General features: G+C 41.0%; 2 protein-coding genes across 2 annotated transcripts in view; both read left to right on the top strand.

Moving 5' to 3' along the window:
- cpne1 (copine I) overlaps positions 1-9,595 on the top strand; it is a 58,076-nt gene extending 48,481 nt beyond the window's left edge. The window contains exons 14-16 of the mRNA XM_080534019.1: positions 4,626-4,759; positions 6,481-6,717; positions 8,079-9,595. Coding sequence (XP_080390145.1) covers positions 4,626-4,759; positions 6,481-6,717; positions 8,079-8,195 — 488 coding nt within the window. The 3' untranslated portion in view covers positions 8,196-9,595. The remainder of the gene's footprint in view (positions 1-4,625; positions 4,760-6,480; positions 6,718-8,078) is intronic.
- Positions 9,596-10,125: 530 nt separating this feature from the next.
- The window catches only part of fer1l4 (fer-1 like family member 4), a gene marked incomplete at both ends in the record, with an annotated part of 122,058 nt that continues 113,955 nt past the window's right edge, over positions 10,126-18,228 (top strand). The window contains 2 exons of the mRNA XM_080535374.1: positions 10,126-10,204; positions 10,643-10,698. Of these exons, the coding sequence (XP_080391500.1) occupies positions 10,126-10,204; positions 10,643-10,698 (135 nt within the window). The remainder of the gene's footprint in view (positions 10,205-10,642; positions 10,699-18,228) is intronic.

The raw sequence follows: 18,228 nt of genomic DNA, 5'->3' as shown, positions 1-18,228 counted from the left end.
TTTAGCCAATGGAGGTTGCCTGGGAGGCAGTATGCATACTGCAGTGTAAACGGCCGGCTGGTATTGGCATACTTATTATGAATTTAGTAGGCAGTATGCAGTATATGAGTATGCTAGTATGCAGTATGCCATTTCAAACACAACCCGGGTGTCAACAGCACATCCTAAATAGGCGTGGCCACAGGTGCGCTGCATCTACCAATCAGGCCTCCTCCCTCACTGCCATCCTGCAAGACAACAAACAGAACAAGGACAGCAGAGAGGGTGGAGGCTCTTTTTCATTAACTCTGCAGGCTCTTAGGTACTTTTTAGCAAACCGTAACCTAAGCGTCCTGTTTTTGTGGCCAACTTGTGGTTTGCACTGTGCAGTACAGTACTCTCTGTTAGAGAGGGTTCCTGGTCTGTGGATGGTAGACTGACACATTCACTATCTGTTAGAGAGGTTTCATCTGTTAGAGGGTTCATCTGTTAGAGGGTTCATCTGTTAGAGGGTTCATCTGTTAGAGGGTTCCTCTGTTAGAGGGTTCATCTGTTAGACGGTTCATCTGTTAGACGGTTCATCTGTTAGAGCAGTGGTTCTCAACCTTTTTTGGGCCAGCGCCCCCCTGTCCATTATCCAGGTCTCTTACCGCCCCCCATCAAAAATTTTGTTATTAATGTTGACTAATATTCTGTGTTATATCATTTAAAAAGCATGTCACTGAATGCCAAATAATGGATTTGATTTAACTGGGCAGTTGGAATATCATTATCATTAGTTTACCAGAGAGCAGAAAAGCCATGTGAATAAAAATGCTGTTTATGAGTGTTAAACAAACTCAGACAACATCAGAGAATACAAACAGACTGTTTTATGATGCTAATATGTATTATTTTTTTATTAGACTTTGTTAACACAGTTCCAAAGTTCAGAGCACTGCGCTCTGGGACCGCTCAGAGATGGGTGCTCTGACTGAAAAGACGGTTTGCCCGAGCAAACTGACCGTTTACGAACGTACCTGTAATAACACTGCTGACAGCTGATCAATCGCAAGCAGACAGAGTAGTGGTTTCCTATAGCAACAAAAGACGCTGACAGCTGTTCGGAGTGCTTATGTGTTCGTTTCCAGGGCATCACATGAGGAGCAACATATCACTAAAAAGCGATCGTATATTTTAGTTTGTAAACGTTAAGACGAACACATCGCAATGCTAACCTCAGAATGGCACTAGGGATAACATCCACAACAACACTTAACAGTAATACATTTATGTAATATACTGTAATGAACCTGCGAGGGGAAGGGACATTCGTATCTGATTTCTCCAGGTTAGATTATTGGTAAGCGACAGAGAACTTTCCGGACTGGTTTATTACAATACGATCGCTTTTTTGAGATAGGTTGTTCCTGCTGTGATGTTCTGGTATGGTGGTATGGTATTAGCACTCATTTTAACTAAATTAAATAAGCTGTATTGAAAGGAAGCGAACGAAGCGAACGCATAAACGCAGAGGGTAGTGTGTATACGCGGGGAGGGAGTATTTGGCACGACAGGCTTACGTCACCGGCGGGGACATGGACTGAGTATCAAAACTAACATAAGAAATATTCTCTCTCGCTTATAGCCAACAATTACAATGAGCCTACAAACTGAAACACATGTCACTCAAGCATAGCCTACAAGGAAAACACTCATAGAAATTAAACAAGACCGTAAATTAAACAACACCGTATCGCTGTTAGATGAGCAACACAAATTAAATAGCCTATTCCTCATAAATCTTCGCCAACTGGCTAAATCCAAAGACAATCAACTATTTACAGTTATATAGTAGGGGTGTAACGATACATCGATTCACATCGATGCATCGATTCATTGACTAACGATCTGATTACATCGATGCAATGTAAAAATATCGATCTATATCGTCATCTTAAAGATACACCTTTATTTTGAAATGGCAAATTCTGCGTGACTGTCACCATTTCCGTGCAGCGCGCGACTAGCAGCGGCAAATTACAAAGTCAAAGAGCGCTGCACACTGTGTGTTCTGCATTTTGTGACTGCGGCGGAGAACAGCGAAGCGGTTTTAGCTGCGACTGCCAAGCCCGCCCACGGCCGACTGTGATTGGTCAATGCTCTAGTCTAGCCGACTGTGATTGGTCAATGCTCTGGTCTGTAACAAAGCATCTGTCTTATGAATGGGCAAAGGCTGCAGGTTGGACCTTACTTACTTTACTCCGGTTTGCTTGTCCAATTTCATTGGATAAACCTGAACAAAATTCCTATTGATAAAATCTACAGGTAAATCATTACTCCCGTAATCAGTGATCTAACATGACTGTCCAAGCATAGCCTTACCTTTCACCAATCAACACATCATATCAGATCAGTGCTTCCTAGAGGAAGTGTGATGGATGGCCCTATATTAAAAATTATCCTGACCTGCGTTCAGAGCGTAGTGTTTTGTCTCCTGAACATGTTGATCAGTTAGTTTTTTTGAAGAAAAACCTCCCAAAGAAGAACACTGGAGGATATACTTATTATATAACACTGGAGGATATACTTAACTTATTTTGGTTAAGAAGAATGTATATAAGATGTACTGCACTGTACTGCATTTGCACTTATTATTTATTATTATTTTATTATTATTTATTATTATTGCACAAATATACTGTAGGTTAAATGGTGACCTTGGTTCAGTTCTAACTGTTAAAAATACTGTGTTTATGAGACAGTAAAAAAGTGAACGTTTACAAAAATCCTGCCTTAAAAAAGGGGGGACAAGTTCTTCCAGTTTTGTTTCATAGGACATTAATGTTTTAAAGCTGAATATCTCTTGTTTGTGAGACTAGTGAACGGGTCTATTTTTCTTTTTGTAACAGAAGAATACTGTATAATACAATATGATTTAAATGCTGGATACCTGGAAGAGCTCACAAATAAAATGGTCAAATAATATTCTAGTTGTTTTTGTGAGTTGATAATTGTGTTAGATTGGCATATGATATCGCGTCATATCGATCATATCGTCATATCGATCTTGAATCGAATCGAATCGAAATCGTATCGTGACTGACATTGTGATATCGTCAAACATTGTATCGTCATACAAACAAATCGATATAATATCGTATCGTGATGAAGCTGGTGATTTACACCCCTATTATATAGCCTATTCCACTCCTATCCGTGTTCATTTGTGGGTGCTATGCAAGAAAAGGATGGCAAGGGTTGAAACATGACATTACAGATGGGATGAACCGGGGTTCTTTCTATCGTAGACTAGCATAGTATTGCAATTTCTGCACTGTACATGAACTGTCAAGATTCTTCTACAATGCAGCTTACCCAGACACATTGGAAACTATCAAAAGCTCTGCCTTTGCTAGCTGAGTTTTTAGCTTCATCTTCTTGTTGACACTCTCACTTTAAAAAAAATGTGGGCGCTGCGCTACGTGTGTCTGCATCACAGAGCCCGGCCAAGTTCAGAACACTGCGCTCTGGGAGCGCTCAGAGATGGGCGCTCTGACTGAAAACACGGTTTGTCCGAGCGAAATGACCGTTCGTGCATTTACGAACGTACCCGTAATAACACTGCTGACAGCTGTTTTTCATGAGAAAAATACTTAATGCGCGAACGCCCCCCAAGAACACCTCAACGCCCCCCCTTTTAAAATATCTGTTCCAGCGCCCCCCGATGTTGTCTAAACGCCCCCTGGGGGGCGGTACCGTCCCCGTTGAGAAACGATGTGTTAGAGGGTTCATCTGTTAGAGGGTTCCTCTGTTAGAGGGTTCATCTGTTAGAGGGTTCATCTGCTAGAGAGGGTTCATCTGTTAGAGGGTTCATCTGCTAGAGAGGGTTCATCTGTTAGAGGGTTCATCTGTTAGAGAGTTCATCTGTTAGAGAGGGTTCATCTGTTAGAGGGTTCATCTGTTAGAGGGTTCATCTGCTAGAGAGGGTTCATCTGTTAGAGAGGGTTCATCTGTTAGAGGGTTCATCTGTTAGAGAGGGTTCATCTGTTAGAGGGTTCATCTGTTAGAGGGTTCATCTGCTAGAGGGTTCATCTGTTAGAGGGTTCATCTGTTAGAGGGTTCATCTGTTAGAGGGTTCATCTGTTAGAGGGTTCATCTGTTAGAGAGGGTTCATCTGTTAGAGAGGGTTCCTGGTCTGTGGATGGTAGACTGACACATTCACTATCTGTTAGAGAGTGTTCCTGGTCTGTGGGACAGTTGTTTTTGGAGCGGTTTTCTTTACCATGGTGAGCGTTGTTGTGGTCGTTGCGAGTACTTGTAATGGACATATCGCTAAGCCACGCCCCCTTTGAAAACACGGGCAAACAAACAACGCTTCACTGACAGTGACTGACTGACTGACCGTGACTGAATGACATTCAATGACTTACAATGGCGGGAGTTGCCACATTTCAGATTTCTGATTTACCACAGCAAGTAATAGACATGTTTTTTAAAAGATGTCAAGAATATTTTGTCTAGAAGCTTTTCATCATCAGATATTAGCGAGTTGTTTGTCCGAGTTTTCTGCCTGTAGTGACTTTTGCTGTGATATGATTGGACAATTTCTATTTTTTGGCGTCCATTGGTTACCTCTGACACCTGCCTGTGTGCGTGTGTTGTAGGGGTCCAGGGGATCATCGAGGCCTACCGCGTGGCCCTGCCGCAGGTGCGTCTCTACGGCCCAACCAACTTCTCACCTCTGATCAACCATGCAGCGAGCATGGCAGCAACGGCGGCACAGCTGAACAACGCCTCTGTGAGTCCACACACACACACACACACACACACACACACAGTCCATCTGATCTGACCACCTCACTGGTCTGTGTTCATGTCTAGTCTCACACAGCTGCTGTCAAGCCTGTGAGTCTAAGCAAGTAACACTTTCTTTTCTTTTCTTTTGCCCAGCCACCACTCCACCTCATTGGAGGACCTGTTTTATTCATTTTTAGCAGTTATTACATATTCAGTCTACTAGGTACTTTTATTTATTTATTTAAATATATATAGTAATTATTTGTGTGTATATAGTATATACACACACATACAGTGAGGGGAAATACGTATTCAGCACATCAACAATTTTTTAATTCAATATATTTCCATTGCAGCTATTCACATGACATTTAGACCAGACATTGGTATTAATTAAATTAATAAAACCACACAGCTAAAGAAATTGTAGCTGTAAATAATCCATAAAAAGCTATGTGCAATAAAGTGGAATGACACAGGAAAAAAGTATTGAACATGCTAACTGAAGTCAGAAGAGTAGCCCAAGAGCCAAGGATCCTTCGAGCAGAGCTCCACACTCCACTGCCACGGTCTGCATTTGCGATCACCACAGAAGACTCCATTACTAAAGAAAAGGCATATTGAAGCTCGTTTGAAGTTTGCTGAAGAACATTTGTAGAAGCCTGTAGATTACTGGGAGAATGTAGTCTGGTCAGACGAGACCAAAATCAAAAAAGGTTTTCGGCAACAATACAACACGTTTGGAGGAGAAATTGATCTGTATAAGATCCTAAAAGTACCATACTTACAGTGAAGTTCGGAGGTGGAAGCATCATGATATGGGTGCTGTTTCACTTCACATGGTACTGGTGGAATCCAAACTATCGAAGGGAAGATGAGTGGAGCCATGTACCAGGAATCTGTTGCCATCCACCAGGATAATGAGAATGCGACACAAGTGGATTTTCCAGCAGGGAAGATCCAAACATCTAAACCATACTGCAAAGGAGACTCGTTTGGTTCAAGAGGAAGAAAAAAAGTACTGTTCTAGTCAATCAGCAACATAAATCCGATAGAACATTTGTGGAACTGAAGATCAAGATTCACCCCCTGGAAATCTTCAAGATTTAAAGACTGTGTTGAAGAATGGGCCAAAATCTCTATTGATCACTGTGAGAGATTAGTTTTTTCGTACAGGAAGCATCATGAAGTATAAAACACATTTCAGTTAGGGTGTTCAATACTGTCCTGTGTCATTCCTCTTTATTGCGCATAACCTTTTTTATGGATTGGAGTGTTACAATTTCTTTAGCTGTGTAGTTTTATTGAGTTAATACCAATGTCTGGTCTAAATTAATTGTGAATAGCTGCAATGGAAATATGTTGAATACATTTATTTTTTCTGTGTTGAATACTTATTGGGGTAGTGGTGGCCTAGTGAATAGTAAGTTGGACTGGTGATCAGAAGTTCATGACTTCAAAACCACCTGGGAACACCACCACTAATATGCGCTTGAGTAAGGCACTTAGCCCAAAGTTACTCCAGGGAGACTGTCCTTGTAATCTCTAATTGTAAGTAGCTTTGGATAAAAGCGTCCAAAAGCGTTCCTTCCTTTTCAAAGAAGTAGAAGCCACACACTCGAGTTCCAGATGCAACAAAATGTGGTTTAATAGGACAACGGTTTCGGCCGTAGCCTTTGTCAAGTCTTAAAAACATTTTGTTCCTTCCTTCCTTCCCTTTAGCAATACTTTGTTCTGCTCATCATCACGGACGGTGAGATCACGGACCTGGACCAGACGCGGGACGCTATCGTGGCGGCCTCCCGGCTGCCCGTGTCCATCATCATCGTGGGCGTGGGCGAGGCCGACTTCAAGGCCATGGACATGCTGGACGGGGACGACGGCGTCCTCAAGTCCATGAGCGGACAGCCCGTCGCCCGGGACATCGTCCAGTTTGTGCCCTACCGAAAGTTCGCTAACGTAAGTCCTCCCTCAGTTTGTGCCCTACCGAAAGTTCTCTAACGCAAGTCCTCCCTCAGCTCTGCCACCTGTTATTTAGGCAATGTTTGGAGACAATGCTGTCCAGTTTCTGCGTTGTGCGTTCGCTCATGTTCCCATAACACTAGAACAGCTGTGCCTTTTTTATCTACTAAAAGAGCCGCCTCGGGCGTCTTTACAATGCTCAAGCTGCTATTTACACACAACGACCACTAGTTGGCCGCTTGTAAATTAGCCTGCTTCCTACACAGAAAAACTAAACTGAAAATATAAGGATACTGGGTGGTAGAACGCACATATCTAGGGGGTAGTGGTGGTCTAGTGGATAGTGTGTTGGACTTCCGATCGGAAGGTTGTGAGTTCAAATCCCGCCTGAAACCACACCACTACTAGTGTGCCCTTGAGTAAGGCACTTAGCCCTCAGTTACTCCAGGGGGACTGTCCCTGTAATTCGTAATTGTAAGTCGCTTTGGATAAAAGCGTCTGCTAAATGGCAAAATTAATTAATTAAAATTAATCTAGGAAAAGTCATGAAAGGAGGGACCTGAAATTTGATATACCTGAAGATATAACTTATTTTTTTCACTCACATGACTCACACATCATGGCTGATTAAGTGTTAACAGACAGAGATCGATGATGTCAGGATCCTCTTTGTGATTGCTGTGTATGTACAGTATGTGAACATTCTGCCTAAAAGAAACTGACTGGAAGATCAGGACAGTCATCCTGTACTAGCCTGGGTTCCTCCCATGGTCTCCATGGAGATCCTGGCCATCCGTCTTCTTTTGGTGTCCTCGCTGAGGAAACCAGTGAAGTGTCCGTTTCATGCGTCTTTTCCCTATTTAATGACACAATGACAAAGTCTTTCTATGGCCGTGTGTCCACACCAGGAGGAGTGACATGTTCAAGTTGGAACCCTGTGTGCTACACAGTGTCTCACATTCACAGCATGGAGTTTTGCGTAGTGTAAGTTCTTACGGTTTGTAGATCTATGGATATTTCATTGCCCATTCATAAGGCTAGGTCTTTTTTGTGGGGGGTGGGGGTTGATTCAATATCCCACCACCAGGAGGCCAATATAGCACCTTCTAAAAATGTGTGTAGACATACGAGTTAGATGTACCAGGTCTGTACCGCAAAATACTCACAATACAAGACGTTGTTCACCTCACTGCATGTGCGGAAGAAGAACAACCGCGGAACTGTTTATACTGTTGAAGTGGCAGTGGTGTCTTGAGGTTAAGCTTTGAATGACATGTTAAGGATGTGACTGGTCAGGTGGTCCTAGCCATTCCTCTTCTCACTGTCGGTCCGTCTGCCTCTCTGTCCATCCTCTGCAGGCGCCTAAGGAGGCCCTGGCCCAGACCGTGTTAGCTGAGGTGCCCAACCAGCTGGTGTCTTATTTCAAGATGAGGAAGCTGGACCCAGTCAACCCCTCAGCTCCCAGGGCTGAGTAAAGGAGCCACAACTGTGGCGCCTCAGCACTCCTGGCCACATGAGGGCGCCAGCTTACTATGACAGGATCACAGCAGGCCATCAGCCAATCAGACAGGAGAACCATTGCCTGGAATCATCTCCCACTGTTACTCTCACAAGGCCTTTTTGATACAACTTATGACAATGTAACCGCATATATTCTCAATATAATTAAGATTGTAAATCTCTTTTTTTTTTTTTTTTTACTTCATATTTTCTTATTTCATTCCGCTTCGAACATGTGTTTACACTTGTTGTTGATGGCTTTTAGTAAGTTGTTTCTATGTTATCAGTACAAAAGCCCTTACCTTTTCATCCTTGTGTTCATTCAGCTTGTTTGTGAAGGTGACAATCATGCCATGTTGCCATCATCTCTGGACGACTATCACACTCCTCTTCAAGTCTCTTACTAGCTTGAATAGTATAGTTGAGTAGTACTTATACTATGTATAATTGTTTGCTGCCTTTCACACTTAGAAATCTCTATGCAATATACTGCAGTTTTATATGATGGTGTATTAGAACTGTTATTAATCACCACCTTGCACTTATTTCTCATATGCTGGAGATTAGTTTCTGAAAGTTGTCATGCAATATAGAACGTCATTTGGGTGTAGTCCCTGCTATAGAATGTATACTTCAACAGACTGTCCACTGTGCTGATGTTTTGTACCAAAGACTAAACAGAGGCCTTAGATTAGAGCATGTGATGATCAGAAAACCCAAGGAAGGTTTTGTGAGCACTCAGATGATGTGAAAAACATCAGTTTCCGCAAAAAATATATTTGAATGACAGACGATTGCACACTCTGAAAAATGTTGTTAGATTATTTAGCATTAATCAGGAGTTAAATAAGTTGATTAGTTTAGTGCCATAACCGGTGGTTGCTGTTTAAATACCTTTTTGTCACTTTCGTGTGTTGTGTATGTCCATTAACACAATTGCACTTTTTGACTGACGATGCCATTATGCAATCAGCCAAATGTCTGCTTGAAAAAACAGCCTTATGGGACCACAGGCATAATGCTGCACACATGCTGGCAAAACGATTGGTGACTGTTTGTGTAGTTTAAAGGGAAGAACTTCCGGAGCAATTTACTGATCAACCGTGTTCTCAGTATATGCTAAATGTCCACCATGTATTTTAATGTCAGTCATAGCAGCTATGTTTATCTGTGGTATATTTTCAGTGTTTTATGAAAGCCAACAGAAAGGAAATAGAGCATATCGTCTAATACACATTTAGATATACAATGTTATGTTTCAATGTGTCACTTAGTGCCAAGACTTAATCATCATGACCAGCATGCCAGTATATGTTACATTGGAGAATGTCAGAGATCATTACAGATAGCTTTTTGCTTATGTTAGCACATAACAAACGAATAAAAACTATATTACAAACAAAACAAATCTCCGGCTTGTGTTTGCTTCACAGTTTGTTCTTTAATTATTTGATCTGAACAAAAAAACATTTTGTTATGATATTGCTCCCACTTATATGATGGTTTAATAATCTTAGTTAGTGTTTTCCCATAATTCACAATTAGCATTTCACAACACACTTTTTCAACAAAGTGCTTTACCAGTCAATATGATACATCATACAATTAATCGTTCGGGACCCAGTTAAGATCTCCCTCTCTGATTGTGTCCGATAGTGACAGAACAGGCTGGGTGACTCCACTAGCTTACTCAAACATTAGGAAACACACTTCTCTAAGGGAAACCAGCAGGTAGGGAGCCTACAGCTTGAGTCCCACTTAGTGGAGAAGAGACAGTCTGTTCTCTTAGTGGGCAGGTTAACGGCATGTGAAATGGTCTAGACGTCAACACTGAAGCAGATCTGAGATACACAGAGGAGATTGCTATGCCGTAGTGAAATATCAGATAGATACTCAAACCCAACTATGTCTATTACCGTCAATTTAAAGAGGATCACAAATTTGCCTGGGAAATATGACCGCAAAGTGGAGTTATCATTCAGAGGTAAGAGCAAGAACTCCGTCATTGACATTTGCACAGTATGATATTTGATACAATGATGAATGAGAGTGGTGATAATAATATGAATGTCTGTCATTTCATTTGATGGACTGAAATTAAATGTTTACTACACCAGGATGTGAAACCTGAGCATTAAAAAGGATTAGTTTAGACATCTGGAGTTACACACAGGTATATTAAGCTCAGCCTAAGAGAGGTTTATTATAACACTACTGTGGTTTAATAGCTCTCTGAATGCAGAGTACTGTACCAGTGGATATAACTGAGAATTCCCCAGTAAATACTATTGTTGAAATGTTGTTTATTTTCTGTCTGTTTAACTTCACCTCAAAGCACAGTAGAAATATTTTGCTGACATTGAAATATGTTGAAATCGTTTGGTATTGTGTCAGTCTTCAGAACATAATGTCCATTCTTTAGGTTTTACCCACAAAACGAAGATTCTTCAGTGTGAAAACTTAGCCATTTTCAATGAGGTAAGGACTTTCTTGAAATCTAAGACAACTGCAAGCATCTACTGTAGCTGCCTTACCCAGGAAGAATGTCTTATTATTAATCTTATCAAGGATAAAGTGCCATAACCTTTCCAGAGGTGGTAAATTTAGTGTGATATGTATGTTGCCTTGTTACGTATATGAAGTACATGGGTGTTTTCTCCTTGGTTAGGTAAGAGGGCGATGCAGCTATGTTTGAGCTCTGTGTTGGTCCGAAACTATTTTAATTGCCTTGATAACCTTATCATCCTTACAAAGAACTCACAATACCACTCCAACCTGTGGTGACCAATTAATTCTTCATCATCATCAGTCATCTAGTTAGGGTTAGGGTTAGGGTTCTTTGATGTGTTGGATAATTGTGTCCCTCAATTACAACCAGTTCATTTGAAGCTCTATTATTTTTTACAAGATAACTGTTACATTTCTTAAAATAGAGTCAGATGCAATAATATATGTTACATATCACATCAAATAGTTTTTAACTATATTAACTATCATCTGACTATGAAACATAGAGAACTGTGAGCATCTCTCTGAGCAGTCTCTCTTTCTCTGTCTCTCTCTCTTGGTATCTCTCTGTCTCTCTGTCACTCTATGTTTTCAATTGGGTTCTTTGTATGATCTTTTATGAGCTCTGCTAGTAAACACTGTTGCTATTGTGGAGGTTGGATGTAAGTCATGGCTCTGTTTGTTGTCTGTTCTTTACTCAAGCATGTCCTCCCTGGGTGACTCAGAGGGTTGTCACTCACACTTGTGTCTAATCGCATGGCAAACATTGGAGCTAAGTTTACAGTGGTGCAGGCATAACTATTTGGACAGTGAAGCTGTCCATTGAATTGTCTTCTTCTTTTAGGCCTACACTCCAAAAGTTAGAATTTGAACAATTCATATGAGGTACATATCGTCAACTTTTATTTCAGTTGTATTTGGTATTTGTATAAGCATTGGTTTCGCCATTTAGAAACAACAACACATTTTATACATAGTCCCACTATTTCAGGTCACCAAAAGTATTTGGACAAATGGCTTGACAGGTGTGTCTGATTAGTCAGGTGTGTTCTGTCACATTACTTGTGCATAAGAGAGCTGTCCATGTCTAGCAGCCTATTGATTCTAGGCTTTGAATTTACCTTTCTGAATTTACCTCAGTCTGCTACTGTCTACATGAGGACCAAAGAGCTGTCAATTAAAGTAAAGGAAGCCATTAGGAGGCCCAAACCTTAGACTGACCAACATCAGCAGTTTGGTACATCAGTTTGGTGAGCTCAGCAATCACAAATGGCCTTGTAGACCAGGGAAGACTTCTACAGTGGACGACCAAAGAATGCTCACCAAAAATGACAAAAGGCTTGGAAGGGTCACAGACGACCATCTGCAGAAGACTTCACCAGCAGGACTACAGAGGAGTAGAGACACTGACAAGGTGCAAACCACTAGTTTGCCTCAGAAAAAAGATGTGAAAGTTACAGTTTCCTAAAAAGTACCTGAAAGAGTACCGGCGAAAAGGTCTTGTGGACAGATGAGATGAAGAGGTGTGATGGCAAAAGAAAGGTGTGGAGAAAAAAATAAACTGCCCAAGATCAACATCATACCATCTCATCTGTGAAATATGTTGAAGTGGGTGTTATGAGTTGGGCGTGTATTACTGCCACTCAAAAATACATAAAAACTAAAAACAACTAAAGATGACTGCAGTACAGGCCTTGCCGAGCATCACCAGAGACGATACCCAATGGGTATGCGACCAAACTAAACATGAGTGCTGAATTTGGATATAATATTAATCTATGCAAATACTTGTGTTGCCCTGAAATAGGGGGACTATGTATAAAAAGTGTTTCTAAATGATGAAACCAATATTTATACACATATTCTCAAATAAAAGCTGACATCTGTACTTTAACCTCATTCATTATTTGATTTCAAATTGAACTTTTGAAGAGTAGAGCCAAAAGAAAAATGCTTCACTGTCCAAATATACTGTATGGGCCCTGTATATATATATATATGTGGTATTGTTGTGGGAGACACACAGACACACACAAGCACACACAGGTAAACATGTGGAATCTGTTCTGGTTCTTATCAATGACTTACAACAGCTGACATCATTCTGACACTATGGCTTCGTTCACACGGCAGGTCTTGATGCTCAATTCCGAATTTTTACACAGATCCGATTTCTTTGTTTGGCAGTTCACATTACTTTGAAAATGTGACCTATATTTGACCTACACTGACTCGTGTGAACATTCCACAGCCCTGAACAGATCTGCATGCGCATAACAATGACGTCAGGCCGTCACGCGCAACGCACTGTTTACGGAAGTAACCATGGATAACATGACGGATAACGTTACAACAGGTGTAAGTACCGGATTTTCCGACCCGCGATGTTTTTCCGACCCTACCAGATCCGGTCATAGGTCCTACCCTTTCCGGCCATAGGTAGCGCTATGATTCGCTGACGACGATGATTTACGATCACATGATGACCGCCATTTTTACCCATCAGTAATTTTGGCTGTTTATAGATCTAATCTCTGTAGCTTCCTTAAGATACATGGATGTTGCGCGCGCACCCGCGCGCGACGTGAGAGAGTTTAGGTGAAAGAGAGACAGGTAACAAAGATGGAGTTTCATACAGCACTCAAGTTTTACATGATGCATGATATGTATCCTCCTGGCATACCCAAGGTTGGACACCTTAAATCAAGGATTCTAAAGGCGTCCAAGAATTACTTGATGAAAGGTAACTATAACTATGTTATATCCACTCTTGAAGCCACTGCTTGAAATGTCGAAAATGGCGAAAATGCATAGGCCTGTATCAAAATTGAGTGTCTCATTAAGCATCTGCTAACTATTGTGTGCATAAAACCTGTTTCCAGTGGCTTTATATTTGCACTTCTAAATGAATGCTGTATTTTCCTGCTGCATCAGGTGAGGAGTTGTACTACAAGGACAAATACAAGGACAAACATCGCTTGGTGGTGTGCAACAAAGATGGAGTTTGTGATGTCCTGATGGTAACTTTCTTATCTGACTTGAGTTCTTGTCCATCATCTTTCCCAAGTATGACAAGATTATCATTGTTGGAGACCTTAAAACCTACTTATTCAATCTCGCCTTTTAAATGTCTGTCTTTATTGTTGTTTCATCTGTACTATTGTTGTTTTATCTTCTTTGCTCTCTGTGAAGCACATTGTGTCACATTTTTGTGAGAAATGGGCTATACAAAAGCTTTGATGTTTGAATTTGAACTTAAAATTGATTATGATTTATTTCTGTTAGAGGTCAAGGACAATCTTGGCATCCCTGTGTGCGCAAGTTTCAAGGCTCCCAGTTCGGAAGAGTGATTGATTAATTAGTGTGCTTGCAGTCGCAAATATAAAACTGAATCTGAACAGTAGTGTGAACTACATGTTGGTCACATTACCCCAAATGATAACGGTGGATGACCGATGGCCTTATTCACTTATTCCTTCCAGCTAGAGTCTGGATCTAGCTAGAGTTAGAGTCATGTCAGAGGGAGGGGCTTTTGACACGTGCATGCTGCTGTCTGAGTCAGTCCATCCTCTCCATGGGCGTGGGTTAGATGTGGCTACAGGCCCCAAACATTTCCCAAATAAGATATGTATATGTACACATGCTATATTTCGGTTAACCTACACAATGTTTTTACTTGATTCCAGCTAATTTGTGAATGAATACGTTTTTGTTTGTGTATGGTCAATCCATTTTTATGTAAATATGGTTTCATGCTGTATTGATTTACAATAAATTCATTGCATTTCATTAAATCGTGTTGCTTTACTACAAAAAACACATCTGATTGAGGAAGACTACAAAACATTGAGAAAGGATTTGGTAAACCAAGTATTTCATGCGTCATATGGTAAGAAGAGGGGTGTGGCCATAGTAATTAATACATATCTACCATTCTCTGAAGAGAAAGTGATAAAAGATAATAGGAGAAGATATGTAATGGTTGACCCTATTACATTAACCATAGCTAAAGGTAATGAATCTTTTTTTCATTTCATACCTATTAGTTTACTCTAACGAATTAAAATGATTAACAAGCATAATGGCACAGAGAATGCAGAGATGTGTATATATATACAAAGGGTTGTAATACATGTTATTATTATTATTATTACTTTATTATCACATAACAGCTATTTGAAGCAAACTATGGAAAATGTATAACTGAGTAGTGAAATACTCAGAAATAGTGAAATACATTCTTAGAAATGTCTACCGTGTCATGATTACAAAGATACCAGCGGGCACACACGCGCGCACGCGCGATGCGCGCGAAACACACACACAACACACAGTTTCAGATCTACGAACGGGTCTTCGTTGTCATCGTTGTCATCGCGAATCATAGCGAATCATTGATTGATTGATTGATTGAAAACTTTATTAGAAGATTTGCAGAAGTAGGTACATGAAAGTACATATTACATACAAGGTCAACTAAAAGGATAAAAAAAACAAGAAAGCCACTGGCTTATTTCAATTGGGGTCCTTGATTCTCAATTCATCGTTACATGTAAGACAGACATGTAACGCAAACACAAAAAACTAGTACTATCTACAAGATAATACAGACGAATGACTATTACTATCTACAAGATAAACATACATCCATCATGGGAAGAACAATACAACAAAACATAAGGTATGTACAGCGGGTAGGACAGGTGGGGACATACACCACAGGTGGGGGCGGGGGACAAAACACAAAGTATGTACAGTGGGTAGTTCGGGTCTTTTAATCAGATTTTTGATTTAGAGGGTCCAGTTACGGATTGCAGCCTCCTGTAAATGTTTTTTGAGAGTGGTTTTGAAGGTGGGCAGTGTTTTGCACTCCTTTAAGATTATAGGAAGGGCGTTCCACATTTTTACTGCATAGTTTGCAAACGAGTTTAACCCCTTGTTTGTGGTGCAACGCGGTTGAACGTGGTTCGTGGAGCTTCCTCTGGTGTTGTATGTGTGGACGTTGTTCACTTTTTGGAAGTATGTTGACAGGTACTTGGGTGTCTTTGTGGTGTAGCGTATCTTGAAGACCAGGCCCAGTGCAAGCTGCTGCACTCTGTCAACTACTCGTAGCCAATCAAGGCTCAAAAAATGAGCAGCGGTTAGATGTGTCCTAGGGTTGAGGCCTAACAGAAGCCTAACCAGTTTATTTTGGGCTGTCTGGAGTCTTGTTTTATGGGCCTTTGTGGTTCTATAGTACCATGATGTTACGGCATAGTCGAAGTGACATTGAATGAGAGCTCCTGATAGGGTCCTCAGTGTGTTTTTACTGACAAGTGAGGATATCCTGTACAATAATCTAGTTCTATGGTTCACTTTTTTGATTACTTTTGCTGCCATTTTATCTCCGGAAAGATTTGCCTCTAAGATGGAGCCCAGGTATGTAATATCCTCATTTCTTGTGATATTAATGTTACCCACTTTTATTTTAAAATGTTCAGCCTTTCTGAGTTTAGATGGGGATCCGTATAGGATGGTTTCAGTTTTACCTAGGTGTATTGATAGTTTATTGTCAGCTAGCCAGATGCAGATTCTACTCAGTTCAGTGCTTAGCGCTTTTTCCACCTGCAATATGTCCCTGTCAGAGACCAGCAGAGCTGAGTCATCCGCGAACAGGAACAAATTGCAATCACATGCTGATGACATGTCATTCACATATATTAGGAACAGTAAAGGTCCCAATATGCTTCCTTGTGGAACGCCGCAGGTCACTGGGAGGGGGGGGGACAGTGTTCCGTTCACACTAACCACCTGTTCCCTCCCCTCTAAGTATGATTGCATCCAGCTCACCGATGTTCTATCGAACCCAATTGCTTTCAGTTTATCTAACAATATGTGGTGATCTACTGTGTCGAAGGCCTTCTGGAGGTCCAGCATGACCATGCCGCAGTACTTGCCCGAGTCCACCTCATGGTTGATGTGGTCGTTCAAATAGAGAAGGCATGTGTCAGTGGAATGGGATGTTCTGAATCCTGATTGAAATTCATACATCAGATTTTTTTCGGTAAGGTACCTATCAACCTGTTCATAAACTATTTTTTCCATAAGTTTCGAGATGGAATTAAGAATAGAAACAGGTCGGTAGTTGCCTGGGTCTAATTTGCTTCCTTTTTTATACAGTGGGGTTACCCTTGCTATTTTAAAGTCAAGGGGGACGTGTCCCTGTTTGATGGAGAGGTTTATTATGTGGGTGATGATTGGGGTAATGGAGGCAGCTGAGTCTTTTAGAAATCTGGCTGGAATATTGTCATGGCCCGTGGCCTTTTCTGAGTGTAGAGCACCCAGCTTTTTAAACACCTCATCGTTTGACACCATGGAGAGTTTAAAATCATCTTTGCGTACACCCAGTTTATTGTAGAACGCACGGATGTGCTCTACACCATAACGCCCTGAGTGGGGTGGTAGATTGTTAACTAATTTAGTGGCTATGGTTGTAAAGAAAGTGTTTAAGCACTTAGCCACATCCAGCTTGTCTGTAAGGAGAGAATCTCCAGATTTTATGCTGATGTTTGTAGACCTGGTTTTGAGTTTTTGACTGCAACCTAGTTGGCTATTAAGTAGCTTCCAAAGGTCACGTGGTTTGTTTAAGTTTTCTTCGATTTTGTTATCGAGGTATTCTTTCTTAGCAGATTTGGTCATGGTAATTACCTGATTGCATAGTTTGTTGCATTGTTTTTTAATTTTCTCAAAGTGGGTTTTGTAGCACTACCTATGGCCGGAAAGGGCTGAACATATGACCGATGAATTGAGAATCAAGGACCCCAATTGAAATAAGCCAGTGGCTTTCTTGGGCTTTTATCCTGTTAGTTGACCTTGTATGTAATATGTACTTTCATGTACCTACTTCTGCAAATCTTCTAATAAAGTTTTCAATCAATCAATAAAAAAAAAAACGGTCTGGTAGGGTCGGAAAAACCTCGCGGGTCGGAAAATCCGGTACTTACACCTGTTTCATTTTCACGTTTTTGTGCAGCGGAAGCCGGCAAAGATATGAGCAAGTGGTCAAAAGAAGAAGGATGAGGAAAAAGAGAGCCAAATGCTTAGCTATGGATTTTTGTAGAGCACTCGCTGCTATACTTGCGTCTAGAGTGCAGGTTTGCCAGATGGGGCGGGTTACCGCCGAATGGGCTACTGGATTTAGCGGTTATAGACTGGTTAGGCTGTAAATTGTCAATCCCATCTGGCAACCCTGCTAGAGTGACATAAAAGTCGCATTAAATGCGACTTGGCAGTTCAGAATGGCGGGCGCATTGCTAAATATCAGATATGTATCTGATATAATACCACCTCTGAACGCAACCCAGGTCAGATTTGAAAAAGTTAGATTTCATGTGACTTGCGCTGTTCACACGGTCATGCATAAATCAGACCTGAGTCGCATGTCGGCAAATAAATCGGATTTGGGTCACATTTCACTGCTGTGTGAACGAAGCCTTGGAGCCTCGACCGATGGGTCTTGTA

This window comes from Nansenia antarctica (assembly GCF_963989245.1).
Source record: "Nansenia antarctica genome assembly, chromosome: 6".
NCBI classification, from domain to species: domain Eukaryota; kingdom Metazoa; phylum Chordata; class Actinopteri; order Argentiniformes; family Microstomatidae; genus Nansenia; species Nansenia antarctica.
The sequence above is the reverse complement of the archived record's forward strand: the minus strand, read 5'-3'. Positions and strand labels throughout refer to the sequence as shown.